We start from the raw sequence: 18,700 nt of genomic DNA on the forward strand, positions 1-18,700 counted from the left end.
GGGTTCCAGCCCCACCTGTGGGAGAGTGGGGTCTAGTGGCTAGAGCAGGGGGCTTGAGAGTCAGGACTCCTGGATTCTGGGACTGACTCACTATGTGAGTTTGGGCAATTCTCTTCCCCTTTCTGTGCCTCAGTTTCCCCATCTGTGAAATGGGAAGGACGAGAGGGTGCCAAAGCCACTTAATTCTTCGAAGCTGTCACTAATGCTGCGCCCACTCAGAAGCTTACAGGGACGGAGCTGAAACATGGGCCCCCTCTCTTCTAAGCGGACAGACCCCTGCCACTTGAACTACAAGAGAATCTTCATTAGCTTTTAGCAGCGTAGGACCTGTGACACACAGCTGAGCCCTTCTGATTCCACCCAGTAGAGGGGCAGCAGACCGCACATGCTCGCCAGTTCCTTGCAGCCGTCACCTACCTCCCAGGGGTGTTGTGAGGTTTAATTAATTAATGACTAAGGAGCACAAGTGAGAATGGCAGGGTGTTATGCTCACTCTCTTAATACACCCTAAAGGGCTCCGATGTTGTCAGGGTTATAATGGAGGCAGGTGATTGTGCTGCTTTGTCAGGTTGTTTTGTGCTGTTCATGCAACCATGACCTGGAACAATGCAGAATGCAGGGCTAGATCCATCCCTGGGGTCGATTCCACTGGAGCCCTGGGAGTTACACCAGGGCTAACTGTGGCCTGGGATTCTTTGTGTCTACTTGGAAAGGGGCCTGTCTTCCGCACCTGTCAGGCATCATGAATGAGCTTGAGCAAGGAGTTGGCCTCCTTTGTTTTACAAAACACCCTGCAAAAGCCACTAATTAAGTGACCCATGCTAATCCTGTTGGCTTGCACACTAAATTACCCAGCAGCTCCAAGGGCTGTGGGTATATCCCTAACCCCCACGCACCCTGCCCAGTGCTGGAAGTCAGGATGCCAAAACTAAAGGAAGGAGAAGAGAATAGCCCTACAATTAGACTGAGAGACAGTGTGGTCCCGTGGCCTGGGGCTCCGGAGATTTAGGGGTCTGTTCCTGACTCTGCAAAAAGAAAAGGAGTACTTGTGGCACCTTAGAGACTAACCAATTTATTTGAGCATAAGCTTTCGTGAGCTTCACGAAAGCTTATGCTCAGATAAATTGGTTAGTCTCTAAGGTGCCACAGTACTCCTTTTCTTTTTGCAAATACAGACTAACACGGCTGTTACTCTGATTCCTGACTCTGCCACTGACTTGCTGGGTGACCTTGGCCAACTCACTGCAGCTCTGTGCCTCAATTTCCACACCAACCTTTTGTCTTCTCTCGTAGAGTGTAAGCTCTTTGATTCAGGAACCTGTCGCTCACTGTGTTTACAGACAGCACTGTGCTTTGCCCAGTGGGGCCCTGATTTCAGATGGAGCCTCTACACGCTAATGTAATACAAATGATCGCAGAGCTCGGCCGTTGTGCAAATCTCTTAATGCCCTTTGATGGTGGCTGAAGACAGAACTATGCAGCGGATGGTGTCTCAGGAGAAGAGCTACCAGCTCCCTTCCAGTGGCACCAGAATAATAGCCAGACCCAGCTGAAACTCCCATACAAATGCCGGGGAAGCAGCTCCTGATGGCAAATCCGTTGCTTATGTGCCGTGAGTTTGATGGGTCGCAGCAATCCACAAAACCAGCCACCTCATTTTTACTAACTGGCTCCTTTGCTGGCTCCAAGACTGAATGGGTCGTGAAGAGCCAACTGCGGGGGAAGCAATACCAGGGCTGCCCCCCTTCTGTGAATAAAGAGGACTCTAGTCGCCAGGGCGCTTGATCAGGCACCTTCCACCTGTGCTCCATTCACCCAATTTTTATTCCTTTAAAATCCATAAAGTTTGATTCATAAACACCCACCCTAACCGAGAGCCCTGAGAGGCTGATTTAACCATCCATCAGGTGACATGCCCCAGCAGGGGAGGGCCCAGCATTATTGAAGCCGGTTGCCATGGGGCGGCCCAATGTGTCTCAAGCAATCGGAAGGAGATTGAGAAGAAACCAAACCCCTAAGTGCCATCATCGGAAAGCATTCCCGAGAGGAAGAACCCCAGAGCTCCCTAGACCCATGCATGCGCACCTGCCTGGGTTTTGCGCATTTCCTTAGCGCTTTCTTAACACTCAGAGGTACGAGCAGCCTGTTGCAGGCTTGAGTGCAATTCACAGGGAGCTGGTCTGATCAGAGCACGCAGCTCCAACTTTCTGGTGTGTTGCAAGGTTGGGCATTGAAGCAGCCTGGCCCAAGGATGATTTCACGGAGCCTTAGACATTCCTGAGCACCATTCAGGGTGCTTCTTTGAGACCACCTGCATTTTGGCATAAGAACCGTGATCTGCAGCTGCCATCTAAGATCTTTGACACGCTCTGCAAACAATCATGAAACATTAGGTAAGTAATGTTATGGATTATTCCTGGTTTGCAGCTGGGAAAACTGAGGCTCAGAGCGGGAGATTTTTCATGGCATTTAGGCACCTAAATCCAATGGGAGTTGTGTCTTTGAAAATCTACCCCCACAAAGTTAAGTGACTCACCCAGTGTCACCTGGCAAGTCAGTGGCAGATGCAGGACTATTAACCTGCAGGCTATATTCCCTCAGTTACTGTGCCATAAGCTACACCCCTCCTCTTGTCTTCCACAGGCCCTCCATGTCCCCTCCTCACCCCGATTCAAGTAGGAATCTGCAGAGGGAGCAGAAAGCTTAAGGAACTCAGAATGTTGATGTTCTGTATAATTAGGGCTCTGATTCCCATTTACACTAAGGCCCCTTTACATCACTTTGGCAGTGTAAAGAGTTGCACCCACTTTAAGCCCCTTCACGCTGCCAGAGCAGTGTAAAGGAGCTGTAATGCGAATGAGAATCAGGCCCAGAAAGAGTGTAAACAGATACCGCTGTCTCTCCATTTGAGTCTCCATCTAGATAAACTAGGTATATTTAGTTTTTTTAATTGATCTTCCAGCCCCTTAAACGCTGTTGTTAACTCCACTTTGACATGTTTCCCAATCACCCTGGTACCTGAGCCCTGCCAGGTCAGTATGATTCTTGCAGGTCTGATCGAAATTTTAAAAGCATCAAAGTCAGGACGTCCCTGGAGCCACCCTCGCTCAGCTACGCCACACATGGGTAGGCAGGAAATGCTAACACAGCAACCAGTGACCCAAGATTCGATGCACGGATAACTCAGCTGTGCTGTAAACTCTGGTGATTTAGCAGCAGTAAGACCAACCCCAAGGGTTCAAAAGCCTCCCTCGAAATCATGAGATTTTAAATAATAATACAATTTAGGCTCTTTTTATTTTCCTTTTGGATTTTTTTTTAATAGTCTCTAGGGCTGTGCCCAGGTCATGTTTCCAAGCTTTTTCCCTTCAACTGTAAGATCTAGAAACTTAATTATTTTTGAAAAAATGAAAGCTGAGCTTGTCATGTCATCCCCTGACTCTAGGAGCAGGGGCTTTCAGAAATACATCAAGTATCCCAGGGGCTGCATTTGGCCCCATATGCAGCAGAGGCAGCATGGTGAATGGCAAAATATTAGCCATCATGGCTAGGAATTTAGGAATTGATCAGACCAGGGGGTCCATCTAGGCCACTATCCTGTCTCGAACACCAACAGCTTTAGAGGAAGCCAGCAGAAGGCTGCTATGGGATAGTCCCTCCTTCGCACCACGACCCCAGGCCTGGGAAAAATTCCTCTCATCTCCCATGAATTAGACGTTGGCTGCACTTGGAGCTTGGTGTTGAATCTGCCCCTATATACATCAATGGTTGGATATTAGGAAAAAAAATTTCACTAGGCGGGTGGTGAAGCACTGGAATGGGTTACCTAGGGAGGTGATGGAATCTCCTTCCTTTGAGGTTTTTAAGGTCAGGCTTGACAAAGCCCTGGTGGGGATGATTTAGTTGGGGATTGGCCCTGCTTTAAGCAGGGGGTTGGACTAGATGACCTCCTGAGGTCCCTTCCAACCCTGATATTCTATGAATGTGTAGATTCCTTCCAGAAGGGACCATTGTGATCATCTTCTCTGCCCTCCTGTGTAACACAGGCCAGAGAACTTAATTCCTAGAGCAGACCTTTTAGGAAGACATCCAGTCTTGATTTTAAAATTGCCAGCGATGGGGAATCCACCACGACCCTTTGTAAATTGTTCCAGTGGCTAATTACCCTCACTGTCAAAAATTTACACCTGATTTCCAGTCTGAATTTGTCTAGCTTCAACTTCCGGCCATTGGCTCTTGTTAGACCTTTCCCTCCTCACGTGCTGCTTGTGGGAGCGATTGCCTGCAAGGAAATGCTGGTGATTGCAGCCATGCAATGAAATATACCACACAGATGTGAGGGGGATAATGGTGGACTGGAGCAGTGGCCTGACTAGAGGCTAACCTAGTGTTACTTTTGGGTCTGAGTCAACAGCCATTGTAGTCAGTGGGAAGACTCCCATGTTGGATCAGTCCTGTGTGGACCCATCTGTGTGACCCCTCCTCTTGTCTTCCACAGGTCCTCCATTTCCCGTTATCGCCAGAACCGTTGATGGCGTCGGTAGAATCCACTGGGTCAGAAGATCCACCTGTGGACCCAGATCCCCCCGCGCCTCTGGCCTCCAAGAAGAAGAAATGGAAGGAGAAAGCCAAGGCCCCTGGGGAGGCCGGGGAGGGAGGAGACAAGCCTCTAAAGAGCCAAGCTGAGATTGCAGGCCTCACCAAGGCAGGCCACCGGGCCCTGTTGCTTGGGGAGGCTCAGGAGGCCTTGGCCTGCTTCAAGAAGGCCTTTCTCTTGTCATTGGAAACCCCGAGCGCGCAGGTCCAGAAGGCCTGTGCCTTCAACCTGGGGGCGGCCTATGTGGAGACCGGGAAGCCAGAAAAGGGCCTGGAGTTCCTACTCAAGTCCCAGCCCAAGGAGGGGGAGGCTGGGGAGCACTTGGGGGACCTTTACTTTAACATAGGGGTGGCCCATGAGGGGCTACAGGACTTCCCTAAGGCCCTGGAGCATTTCCGCAAGGCCTTGGGTCGCTACTGCCCAGCCCAGGCTGGCAACCAGGCCGGCGCCTATATGAAGATGGGCTACTGTTATTTGGGGATGCAGGACCCTTCCCGGGCAGCCCAGTGTTTCCAGGAAGCCGGGCAGGCCTACGCCGCGGCTGAGAAGCTAGAAGGTGCCGCGGTGGCCCTGGCTGAGGCCAGTAATTACATGCTGCAGAGCCGGTGGTACGGGGCAGGGGAGATCATCGAGGTGCTGAACAAATGCCAGCTGCTGTGCGAGAACATCCCAAACAAAGCCTTGCTGGGTAAGAGGACAGGCTGGGTGGTTTGGGACCACCATGCCATGCGAGCTGCAGCTCGGTGGGTCAAGCCTATAACAAGCCCATAGTGCCCGGCCCTGTCCTTTCTTTGTAAGGCACATTTACATTCCTAGGAACCTAGCTGGAGGCAGGCGCCATTTTGTGTCTCTGGAAGCGCACCATGTTACAGAGGAGACACACATGCTGTGCTCTCCCTCACGGAGGCTGCAGGCTACGGATCAAACCCGGTACAGATCTGGGTAGCTGGTGTGAATGCGGTTTCCTTTGTATGGCACAGTAAATTCCTAGGAGCTCTCTGCTGCCGCTTTGTGTCCCGGCCGGATGCAGCTTGCGGTGAAGGAGCCACACACACTGTGCCTGCTCCTTCTCTCTCTTTCTCTCAAACCAAAGTTGTTTAGGCCAAAGCACATAGTGGCTCTTTTCATATGGGAAGAGTAACACGGTTGGTAAGGAGAGTAAGAAGAGAGTAGCTGCTTGGGGGCCTCTACCCAACAGGGCTTGGTGGGTCTGAGTGTTCCACAGGCCACTCACCGCATCACAAAAGCCCCCAACAAAGTTGACGTTAGTTGTCTCCTTTCAGCAGAGGACCCAATGGGCCATGGCTAGAGTAGCTCCAGTGATAGTTAGTCAGGGATGTTTGTACTGTGAGGAACCATCCAGCGCCCCCCGCCCCCCATGGGATGGACCAGTCGGTCGTTCCTGAGTCTTAACTTCTCTGATAAGGTCATTTGGTTTATGCTGCTCACTTAGTCAGGCATCTGAAGTCTGAGTTCGTGCCGCTTTCACTTGTCTTCCGACCTTTCATCTGAGAACCCAAGACCACAACCCAGTTCTCTCTCTCACTCTACAGGCAAGGTCTACAACGACATGGGCCTCAGTTACGCCCAGCTCAAGGTCTTCTCCCTGGCAGCCGAAAGCTTCGAGAAAGCCCTCCCGCTCTGCCAAGCCGACCAGGCAGACCGGCGCAAGGAAGCCATGGTGCTGCAGAACCTGGGCGCTGCCCACAACACCTTGGAGAACTTTGGCGTGGCTCTGGGGTTCCACCAGAGAGCGGCTTTGCTGCACGGTAGGTAGCAGCGGGGCTGGGGAACGCAGGGTGCTGGAATCAAAGGCTCTGGGACTCTCCATCTAAAACCTTTCATGAACACTAGAAGGAGAATTTTGGTCTCTGGGCCTCTCAGTCTAGAACCTTCTGTGGGCGCTAGACTATAAAAAGGAGAAGGAGACCAATAACATTTTGTCTTCCATCCGTTAACAGCACACCCCCTCTCTCCCCGGCTACTCATTCAGCATGGAGAGTGATGTCACCCATCTTGGATACCCCAAATTAAACAGCACCCCTCTCCTCCCCCCATGTGCCTTTCTCTTTGACATGCAGACAATGGGACACAGCAGACGCTCACAGGACTTCTGTAGCTGGTGTTCACTTCTGAGCTGATGCAGCATTGATGGTCTCTGGCTCATTGATGTTGGCAGTTAGAACACCCTAGGAACACATACATTGTCACAGGGTATCTGACCCATGGCTAGGACCCACTGGTTCGGAGGAAGGAGTAAAAAAACCTAGTGGACAATTATAGAATAACCAGAAAGTCTCTTCCTAGCCGATTCAGTTAGTGATGAGACACGTATGCTGAAGCATGAGTGTATATAACCCAAATAATTTCTTTTTCTTATCTAATATAATCATGGATGATAAATGCCTAGTCCTTTTTAAAATCGTGTCCTCACTGTCCTATAGCAGTGAGTTCCACAAGTTAAATAGGCTTTGTGATTTTTAAAAACTATCCTTGGGATGGAGCAAAGGGAATTATGGGAACTTGACCTCAAGCGACCAAAATTTCCCTGGGGGGGGGTTTGCTATCCCATGATACACTGCAAAAAAGTCCCACATAGACCGTGGGCCAAACGGTGGCACAGGGGACACTGGGATGCCTACTACTCATTTTGACAATAAGTGCAGCACTAGCAAAGGCAGCCAAGTGTCCACACACTTTAACAGCAGTGTGTCTGTGTCCGCAGGGACGGCGGCATGGGCCAACTTCCCGAATGCAATCCCCCCAGGGTCCAGGGTGCAGCCTGGGATGCCATGAGCTGCTGCTGCATCGTCCCTTGAGCGGACTAGATCAAAGCTAATTCAGGTGTGCCCACATGAGCTGCAGGCACACCTCCCGATTGCAGTGTAGACGTACCCGGCTCTGAAAGGGGACATGTTTGTCTGTTTCCAGGTATGCTGGGGAACAGAAAGGCTCAAGGTCAGTGTTTTGGCAACTTGGCCTATGCATTCAGCCAGCTGGGGGACCACGAGGCTGCGGGGGAGAACTATCTGCACTCTATGCAGGCCTTCAAGGATTCGGGTAAGGGGAGCCGTGGCTCAGGATGGGGTGTTCGCCACCCCTAGCCTGTGGGCAGGTTTTTCTCCCTAGGAGCGTGCTGGGGGCCTGGTAACAGCCCGCGCTGCTCAGTTCTGTTATCTTAGCAGCCCTCTCAAGCTAAGCAGGTTCAGGCTGAATCAGCCCTTGGGCGGGAGGCCGCCAAGGAAGCTAAAAGAAGCGGTCACTGGGTTGGTGCTGCTCTTCCCCCGGAGTCGGCACGGCAGCAATGGGCTGGCACAGCACTAGGGAATGCCGGGGTGACGTCTGATGGCAAGGGCTGATCTCCTCACTCCACTGCTCTGTCTTCTGACCCCGTCTCCCCCTCTGTGTCCAGATGACCTGCCTGGGCAGTGGCAGGCTTGTGAAGGGCTAGGAGCCGCCCGCTTCCACTTAGGAGACCCCGAGAAGGCGATTCTGCATTACAAGGAGGCACTAACGTTGCTCTCTAAATGCCGGGTAAGGCGTCTGGGGGCATAGACCAATCCACACCCCACCTAGGGCTTGATTCACATTGACCGTAAAGCCCTTGATTACCACGCTGGCTGGACGGCCCCTGGTGTTCAGAAGCTTCTCTGTCAGTGAGAATGAGGCCCTTGATGTCTGTGCTGCAGAGCCGGGAGGGAGCATTGTCTAGTGGTTAGACCCCAGGACTGGCACGCCAGCCTGCTGGGTTCCATTCCCAGCCCGGCCCTGGGCTTGGAGCCAGACCCTAAAGCCAATGGCCACTGTCTGTCAGGATTAAGGCCCTGGCTGGGCGATTCGGGGTGTCTGCGCCCTTGTAATGAGCTGCTCTGTCCTCCTCAAGTGGCGGCTGGGCCATATACAGAGGACGAGCCTGCTACGGCCTTTGCGAATGGAGCAAGGTCTTTTAGCTCAGGCAGCAGCGACTTGTGCTTTAAAGTCCCGGGGTCCAATCGCCGGTGCCAGTGACCCAGGGTAGAATGGAAATAACGATACTGACCAGATGGATCAGTGGGGGAGGGTGTGAGGCTTTTATTATGCTTGTAAAGTTCTTGGAGAGCCTCAGGCCTGGGCGAAATGGGATATTATTCATTCACCCAAACGATTCTCGCTTGAATGGGGATCACGGCTAGGAAAGCAGCGTGCGGGCCAAGTGGTTCAAAAGCGCGACTGTACCATGATTTAGTCAGACTGGCGACCCAGACCCACGTGCGGAATTGTAGCACCGGCCACCCCGCCTCCCAGTTCGGTCTAACAGGGCCACCTTCCGCTTCCCAGCAGGACGTCCCCGAAACGGCCCAGGAGCGGATTGTCAACAAGCTCACGGATGCCATCCAGTACCAGCTCTCCCTGAACAGCCGCTTCTCCCACAGGGCCGGGATAGCCGCGGCTGCACCTCTGGTGAGTAATGAACAGCTTCCCCTTGGCCTCTGGGGACCTAAATTAGCCCTGCTCTGCGTGATCAGCAGGCGCAGGGTGTTTAGAGCAGCAGTCCCCGGTGGGTCTGCGTGGCTGACCCTGGTACGTTTTTGAGGCTTGATTCTCAAATGCATGACGGCTCCGTGTGCTGTGGTGGCTGCATAAAATTGGCCAAACAGCCCCCTGAAAACCTCCAGGCAGAGCAGAGCTAAGGCATAAGGGCACAACACAATGCCACCAATGGGGGCAGATTGGGGCATGGCGAGAGAGCACTGTGCTCTAGCTCTTCTCTCTGCTTCCCTGGGCCCACAGGGAGCAGAGCATAGGTCAGAGCAGCCCACAGGCAGTGCAGGGAACTGGATCCAGGTCTTCTAAGTGCCAGGCTAGTGCCCTAACCACTGGGCCGTCCTTCCTCGCGGTGCCGCTGTCAGGCAGGGGATGCAGCTGCAGCTGGAACAAGGCTGTTGTGAGCGTCTCTTCCCCACGTCACATCTTTGATTCTGTCCTCGGTGGGGGTTTTAAATCCACTGAGCTCTGCGTTATTCAGTAATAGAGCCAAAGCCCGGAAGGTAGCCTTTTGCTGCAGCATTTACCGCCCCTGCCCAAGCCTTATGGGCCCCACGGTGAACATTTAATGGAATTGTCCTGCCAGGGACGTTGGGGAAGCCCCATCACTTGGATCCCTTTCAGCCTGGGTTTGCATCCCTGACTCACCTGAGCAGTCCTGTAGGAATCTATGGAATCAAGGCCAAAAAACCTCACAGTGCTGCAGAATATGCTTCAGCAAACACCCCTACCTTGGCCAAGCCAGAATGTGGAGGAGGGGGTAGACTAGGATTTAATGCAAAATCTGCTCTCAGTGACAGCCGTGCAAGCCCACTGCCGTATAAGATTGCATGGCTGTAACAGAGAAGAGATGTCGGCCAAGCAGTTCAAAAGCGCGACTGTATTTTCCATCTTTAATGCTTGTGATTCGATGAAGACTAAAGGGACCTTTGAATGTCCCCGAGAACTTCCTTCTAGTGCTCCCCATACTGAGAAATTCGGCATGGAGTCTTAGACTATAAGACCAGAAGGAACCACTGTGGTCACTAGTCGACAGTAATGGCTCGTAATGCTGATGTTCTGCAGGGGTCTGGATTGTTAGTGGAGAACACTAGAGAGTAAATACTCAGGGCCTGATTCTTCCCTGCCCTGCACCTTGTGCAGTTATTTACACCAGTAAAAAGCAGGTGAAAAATACTACCAGATCAGCGAGGTCAAGTAACAAGAGACAATACAGAGCAGATTGGCCACTTCAGCTGTATCCCTAAACAAGGAAAAGAGGTTTCTTTGCTTTTCCTGAGATTGATCTATCTATCTATCCTATTGACACACTTCTATCTGTCTGTCTATCCCCATACACACCCATCTATCTATCTATTTATTCCATCGAGGTGGATCTCTCTACCGCTCCCAATGCTGTAGTTTCTAGACCTGACTCTCTATCTCTTTGCACAGAAGCACTTTCCTGGGAAGTTACAGACCTCCAGTCAGGTCCGATTTTCCACGGCACTGCACCAGGGGCATGGGAACAGGCCCCAGCCATTGCACCAGGGAAGCAATTCGTAAGTAGGACAGAATGGACCATATGACACCCATCACTGTGGGGGTCTTTCCCCTTCCTTTCCTGTCTTGTTGGCCACGGTCAGTACCTTAACCGGAAGGCCAACCTTCTTCTCCATGGCTATAACAGGTCCTTCGTGAAGCACGTCCCCCCAGCAGAGACCATAGAGGAGCAATATGAGTCTGTGCTGGGTACTTCCATGCATCTGAGACCTTCTCCACAGCGAAGAGCATGGGGCGGCTCGCAGCACACAGGGAGGCAGCCTCTGCAAGGACCAAGTTACAGGTCTTCAGGTAAGAGGCTGGGTGGATTGGAATAACGTTTGGTACGACAGCGACGTGTCGAGGTCCCAGCTGAGATCTAAGCCCTGTTCTCATAGACTTGAAGGTCAGACGGAACCAGCATGATCATCTAGTCTGACCTCCTGCACAGGGAGTCCCAGCCCTGAAGAACGTATATCTAAATGACAGAGGATTATTATACGGAGCGTAGTGGTGGCCGTGTCGGTCCCAGGATGTTAGCGAGACAAGGTGGGGGAGGTAATAGCTTTTATTGGTGGTGATAGAGCCCAGCTTTCGAGCTGACCCAGAGCTCTTCTTCAAGTCTGGGAAAGGTACTCCTAGCGTCGCAGATATAGAGTGATCACTGTCTATCACTATCAGTCCTCATTCTCAAAGGAAACCTGCACACCACTTTCAAAAGACAAGCCTGGGAGCTTAAATTCCTAACTCCACTAGACATGGAAAATCATGGACTGAACAGAGACACTGGATTTATGGCTTATTACAACCATCTGTAACCCACTAACTTCCTCTTTTTATCCTATGACTGCAGAAGTTTTAATGGTCCCTTACAATATGAGCTAACTGTTCATACTAAACAAATCTGTTCCACCTGGCATTTTGCTGTGATGCTGGGAGTTCCTTTCCCAGACCCAAAGAAGAGCTCTGTGGGGCTCGAAAGCTTGTCTCTCTCCCCTACTGAAGTTGGGCCGATAAAAGCTATTCCATCACTCACCTCGTCTCTTTAAAGGATTATCTCCATTTTACAAATGGCAAGTTACAGCACAGAGAAATATAAGGGACTTGCTCAAGGTCACACACAGAGTCCGTGTCAGAGCCAGGATTTGTACCCAGCTCTCCTGAGTCCCAAATCCAGGGCCTTAGGCACAAAATTCCTGGGTTCTGTTACCAGCTCTGCTACTGGGTGACCTTGGGCAAATCACTTCCCCGCTCTGTGCCTCAGTTTCCCCATCAATACAATGGGGATAATGATACTGATGTCTTTCATAAAGCGCTTTGAGATATGCTGATAAAAATGCAATATATCTGATAAGTAATAATTATAATGAATAATTTAATGCCCAACCCTTTAAACTTCCTCTTTGAAGAGGTGGGTGCTGCACAGACAACGGTCCTGGCAGAAGGATCCATGCTAGATCGCAGAGACCCACGCTGCCACCCGGTGCTAGCGTACAATCGCTGCGAGGAGCTCAACAGCGCTACCATGGCTTCAGAATATCACAACCAGCCCCAGGCTAATAGGTGGGTAAAAGAGAGAGACGCAAACTAGGTGCTGGCTGGTAAAACTGCCCTAGAAAATGGTTCAGCGTGAAGTTGTGACACTGATGGTACGCCGGGACATTGCATCATGAAGTGGTGTAACCATAAAGACACTCAGTGATGATGCATCATGATACAAATTTCACAAGAAGACTGAGGCGGCCTTGGCAGGCTCTCAGAGAAACACAAAGTTTAGTGTCCACGTTGTATGTTAACCCAAGTGATGCATAATTGTAGATACACTTGTCCCGGGTTCACCTGAGCCATCTTGCAAAGCAAATGTGCCTTAATTTAATAGCAAGAAATCGATGTCTGACTCAAGATGGCCGCCTGGCCTTTAATTTCATAACATAAGAATTAGAGTCCTTCAGTGGCCCAACCAAAATGGTGAAGTCAAAGATAGCCCCCGTATTGTCTGCTAGTTACTGCAATGGACAAGGAGCCTGGACTCCTGGGTTCTATTCCCCACTGTGGGGAGCAGCACTCTCCAGTGGCCAGGGAAAGGACGACTAGGAAGATGGTTAGGGGCCTATCCTGGGACTGGTTTCTTGGGTTAAAAAAAAACAAAACAAAACAAAAAAAATAACAGGAGAGATCCTTCCTTCTCTGTCCCAGTGCCCCTATAAGAAGCCACTAGCCCTTTTTATCTTCCATGCTGGGCTCTGATTGGCTTTTGCCTGCTCCTGGCCTTTCTAGCCAGTGGAGTACCAATTCTTGTTGGTCCTACCAGCAACTGACCCTGGGTGGCCTCTCTAGGCAGTTCTTGGAGGTCTGAATTCACTGCTCTTTTTCTTCAAAAGGATGCCTTCTTTGAGGGGGTTGCACCAAGGCAGTGGGGTCTCCAGTAGGGGGCAGCAAATGCCTAGCGCACCCATCACAACACTGATGGAAAAATATGATAACAGGGATTGTAATATAGTAGTTACCATTTCTTAATGTGTGGAGAGAGGGGTTGCCATGCGGTGCACGTCAAGCACCATTTTATCAAAGTGGGTGCTCCCAGACTACAATAGACCCCCCACACACACACTTTTATCAGCCCACTTTAAGCACTGATAGTTCCCACACTTATAAGACTCAAAATGAAGGGATAAAACAGGTATAAAAATTATAATTGATATTAGCTAAAATTACATATCCTATTAGATAAAAGATACATAACCCCAAGAGCGTGTAAAAATAATTGTAATTGGTATTCTGACTGGAGTCAAGGATGGGGTGTGATTTAGTGAAGGTAAAATACATGAGTCTTGATGTTTCATTACGCAGAGAAATTAACAATTAAAACCTTGCCTTGGTATTTCTTATTTTTTTATGGTTTGAAAAATGAGAAATGACCAATGAAAGCAACCGTAGCTCGGGTTCTACAGAGTTTTTTTGTTTATGCATTTGACATGAAGATCTAGGTGTTAATTCTCATTGCCACAGCAACGTAAAGGGGCCAAGTGTAAATGAAAATTCAGGCTTTAATTTAGCCTGTCATGTTTCTGATTATCCTGTCACTGTCATATCAAAGTGCCTTTGCTTTGTTCTCCTAGCAATTTGAACAACACATACCTGCACCCGGATCCTTTCTACTACAACTGCCTGCAGAATGGGAGACTCCATCGTTCATCGAAAAGTAAGCAGGAAAACAAAATATTGATCCCTTATAAAGAAAGCAATGCTAGGTCTTGAGTCCCCATTGGCCTGCAAATTGTGCCATCCTTTGCAGCGTGTCCAAAGCTCTGCGAGTCTTACGATATTTGGGGTTTTTCTTCAAGCCCCAGCTGCTGGAGTCAGGTGATTGCATGAGAATCTCAGCTCTCAAGTTTTTTTTAAAATGGTTCTAGCCCTTATGATTGCAAAGAAAAGCTTTGAAAACATGAATTGAGTAGAGCACTAGAGGATAAAAAAAACCCAGACTAAACAAAAACAACCCCAACCTGTATTATTCATTATTATTTTAAATTTCATGATTTTAGGGGGGCTGATGGATTTTGAACACTTGGGGGTGGCAATTCTGCATGCATGCCTATGCAAAGTGGGTGTAGTGTGCTACCAAATCAGAGGCAGCACCTTCCAGTGGACAGAGCGCTGAACTGGGTGTCAAGAGACCTGGGTTCTCTTATTCCTGTATAAGTCCTTAAAATGGGCCATGGGGGCTGTATGTTATGAGACATGATCCACTGGTTTGGATTAAGTGTGTCTCAGGGATTGGACATTTATGTAGGTATCAGGAGTAGATGGAGCTTTCGTAATCAATGACAGCAAATTCTGGAAGGAATATCTCACGCTCCAGGGCTGAAGCTGAGACCTATTAAAGATCAGCATGAGATCTGCATAGGGGGCAGATAATCCCCCCCTCATCTGCCCACTGCAGGGGTTGCACAGAGTTTAATGCATAGAGTTTAAGGTCAGATCATATAACACAGGCTTTTAAATTCCACCCAGTCACCGCAGAACTGACCCCAAGAAGTTGGGTTTGGCAACCGTGTCAGGCAGCCAGGCTTGCTCTGAAGACCTAAAGAAATGGAAGGTTCTTACACCTTCCTCTGGCCATGCAGCTGGCCACTGTCACAGACCAGGTGTGGACTAGGTGGACATTGGGAGTGATACATTCGGCTGTTCCTATGTTTATCTGGCCAGGTTCATGCCGGGTATAACTCCATTGTCTTCCACTGAAACTGAGCTGTAAAATACAAGCAAATGGACAATATTTTGTATCAACAGGAAATAAATGTTTTCACTGGGGGCGTTGCTGAGTGTTGCTCTTTTCCATCAGATTTCACAGGCCCTCACCACGATGAAACCCTCCAACTGAGAACGAGGACCCTGGAGCGGTAGGTGATGCTGCAGTGGGAACAGTTCCCAGGCCATGGGGGCAGGATTGTTTGTCGGGAGTAGGTCCATTGGGAGTTTGGTTGGAATCATGCACTGAATTCACCCCACCAACTCCTCTACAGAACCCAGCAAGGAAATAAGGCCATTGCTCGGGTACTGAGTAGAGCTGGAAGAAGTGTGGCCTAGCAGCGGGAGCTTGGAAAGAGAAGCTAGAACTGCTAGCTAGTGAAATCAGCTGCCCAGCCAGCTCACCTGTCTGATCCCCCAGCGGTGCGAGGAGTCACTGCAACTCCTTGCTCTGCGTCACAGCTGGAACACCTAAAAACAACGTTAATCGCTCCCATCATGTTTGCTCCCCTCCTAGAGCTGCTGCCAACCCCGCTGGATGTCTCCCCGGCACAAGACCAGAGCCCTGGCCACAGCAAAGGAAACACAGGTTCGAGTCCATCATGTGCACACTCATATGATGGTGAATTACAGAGGCTTGGCTTTGGTCTGCTCTGAGTAAACTAGGGATGCTTAGACATTGTATCATAGCAGGGTGCAGGGCATGTTTACTCCTCTCTGTCTACAAAGCCCTCCGCAGACTTCCCCCAACCTCTTCCCCTCCCTGGTCGTAAGGCATCATCCTCGTCTTTGTCCCTTCATCACTGGTGCAAGGGCCTTCTCCTCTGCATCCCTCACCTTTGGCAAGATGAACAGCCTCCATCTTGCCGAATCCACAGCTCATTTCGACTGAGACACGAGACAGGATGTCTTTCCACCAGTTGTTGGGCTCAGCATAGGAGCGGCTGATCGCAATCTTCCAGCCTTGTATTAGCCAGACTAGATGACCACAGTGATCCTTCCTGACATTAAAAATCCACAATGCAAATTTAGAGGATAAACTCTTTGGAGCCGGGACTGTCGTTCTGTACAGCACCTCGCACCATGGGGTCAGGATCCATGACTGGGGCTCCTGGGTGCTATGGCTGTACAAATAATAAAATGCAAATATCTTTCCTCCCTCCTTTCTTGCCTTTTTCCCCTCCTTCTCTACTGCTGTTTGGCTTTGCATACTGTACAAATAACTGGCAATCAGTCGCCACTGTACATTGCTTTGCAATAGTTTGGCTGTAAACTACTCTCCAACGGGGTGCTGTATTTTACTATATATAATGGGTCTGCTTCAAAGGCACCTTAGCTAGGTACCACTTATTGCCCAGGTGTTACTCTGTTGTAAATAGCAATGATCTCTCCTGTCTGTAACCTCTGCTGCATGCAAGATGCTCCTGGTCAGTTGATATAAGGGAGCCCCGGTTAGTGTGAGAAGGTCTAATTTACACCACCTCTGAGTCTGGCCCTTGGCCATGTGGATTATGGAAAGCCAGGGGCTGCTGATTTCATGATTTCCCCCTCCCATTTCCTTGGTCACAGTGGGGCCAGTGCAGACTTCCACTGGCTTAAGACCAGGCCCTGAAATCATGAGCCTTCAGCACTCAGCTAAAGGAGTAACTCCCTTAGCTGGAAGCTGTAGTAGACTCTTAACCACTTCTCTGGGTCAGCCACTGCAAGAAGACAGAGACCCACACTCCTCTACTGTGGGTACACCACTCTTAGGCCACCCACTAGATGGGGCTGTGAAGCCTTCCTTCTGAGTCATCACTAGCACTAGATAAAGGGGACTAGGGTAAAGGATCGGAGGGTGGAACAGACACCTATGAGGAAGGAGTGGGCTGAGGTGGTATCTCATTCTTGGGTACTCAGTGGAAACAGTTACCAACAGAGTAACCAAATCCTGCAGGAAAAACCTCAGTGGGAAACTCAACTGAGTGAGGACCCCAGTGGTCCCATATAAACAAGTAGAGGTGCAGGATCAGGGCCTTAGATTGTGAGCTCTTCAGGGCAGGGACTATGTCTCACCGTGTATACGTACAGCTCCTAGCACAATGGGCCTCTGATCTCAGTTGGAGCCTTGAGCCGTGACCGTAACACGAATAATAAAGTTAGCAATAGCTGTTTTTTCATTCTCAAAGTGGCATTCGCAGTAACATCTGCTTTAAATTCACATTCTTTTGGTTGCCGTTTCTTGCTGTAAAATATTATTATAAATAAATCTGTGTTTTGTACAAGGTGTCACAACTTTTTTGTGTGTCCCTTTCTGCTGGATGTTACTTGGCACCCTGCACACTACAAGCGCTCGCCGGAGGTGAGGTGCACCCTCTGTGCGGGAGATCTATGCACCACAAAATCCTTATGAAGTACACCTCTGTGCATGGGATCTATGAGGCACTAAATCCAGGTGAAATTCACCCCCATGCATGGGATCTATGCACTACCATGTCCTGGTGAAATCCACCACTTACGTCCTACTTAACCCCCTTAGGTGCATGACCCTTTGCACAGGGGCAATTTTTACCCACAGAGAAAATAAAAATCTACCCTCAGCTGATTTGATCGTGTTTTTCACCTGCTTTGCACTGGTGAGAATGATTGCACATGATGCAGGATGATGGTGCACCAGGCTCTGTAGCATGGTGGTGCGCTCCCCGGCATGGTACCTCCTGCTGGTTGGTCTGGGAATTAGCTCCTTCAGCTTCCCAGTGCCTCATGCTAACCAGTGTCTCACTTGGTACCACCTGCTTCTCCCTTTCTTCAGGTAGCATCCTTTAGTTCAGGCCCCACAGTGCCCCTTCTGTAGGGTACTACCCTGCACCAATGCCCCCACACCAAGGAATACTCCCCGGGGAACCCCAAGTCCACCTTGCCTCAGTGACCGACTGCCAGTATTCAGCTAGCCCCTTTTCTCAGGGGCAAACTGCAGTCTGAAATGACCGCTCATCATTGGCAAGGGGCTTGGACCTGCTGTCTTTTCCTGGCCTCGCTGCAGCCTCAGTACCCCCACAGGCCCTTTTAGCACAGCCTCAGCCTGGGGACTCACCTGACCGGAATCCCCCAGCACTGCTCTGTTTGAGATACCCTTCTCTAGCCAGGTCCTTCCCGCTCCGCCACTGGAGCGAGACTACCCCTACCTAGCTCCCAGCCCTTTTATCAGGGCCAGCTGGACCCTAATTGGATGTGGCCTCATCTGCACTGCCTACCCCATCAGCCTCCCTCGGCTGCTTTCAGCCCCAGGCCCCTCCAAGGGCCGGCTTTCCAAGCTGAAGCAGGGTGACTGCCCCCCTACAGGCTGTAACTGCTCATTGACTTGTTTAAGAACCTTAACATTTCATGCATAAAGGCCCCAGTCCTGCAAACGCTTAAACACATCTGTGAATTTACTTGCATGAATGATCCCATGGACTTTAATGGGAGAGGGAACATCCTCATTTGAGTTCTCTCCTAAGGCCATGATTAAAGGATCTCGCTCCTAGAACAAAGGAGTTTCGCTCTCTGTGGCTTAGAGGTGGTTAGAAACCATAGAATTGGGATTTTTGAACCCTTGCACCCTCCAAGGTTCCAGAAGGTTTGGATTCAGATGATTAGCTCTTAGGTCATCACAAGGTGTTATTTCATAAGACATTCGGGGCCTGAACCGAAACAGTCCATTGAAGCCAATTGGTTTCAGTACATCAGGCCCAGTCATCTCAGTGTCAGCTAACATGAATACAAGAAAAAAAAGTTTTACAAAACCTAAATTAACAGAGAATTTATTTTTATTTGCATAACTTCTAC

General features: G+C 50.0%; 1 protein-coding gene across 1 annotated transcript; it reads left to right on the forward strand.

The window, feature by feature from the left end:
* Positions 1-4,531: 4,531 nt before the first annotated feature.
* On the forward strand, positions 4,532-15,123 carry TTC24 (tetratricopeptide repeat domain 24). The gene is made up of 10 exons (XM_078850574.1): positions 4,532-5,285; positions 6,151-6,366; positions 7,529-7,657; positions 8,010-8,131; positions 8,915-9,037; positions 10,556-10,662; positions 10,791-10,954; positions 12,052-12,205; positions 13,762-13,844; positions 14,988-15,123. Exons 1-10 carry the CDS (start codon positions 4,532-4,534, stop codon positions 15,047-15,049), a joined length of 1,914 nt encoding a protein of 637 aa, XP_078706700.1. The 3' UTR covers positions 15,050-15,123.
* Positions 15,124-18,700: the final 3,577 nt, after the last annotated feature.

This window comes from Lepidochelys kempii, chromosome 24 (assembly GCF_965140285.1).
Source record: "Lepidochelys kempii isolate rLepKem1 chromosome 24, rLepKem1.hap1, whole genome shotgun sequence".
Classification (NCBI taxonomy): Eukaryota; Metazoa; Chordata; order Testudines; family Cheloniidae; genus Lepidochelys; species Lepidochelys kempii.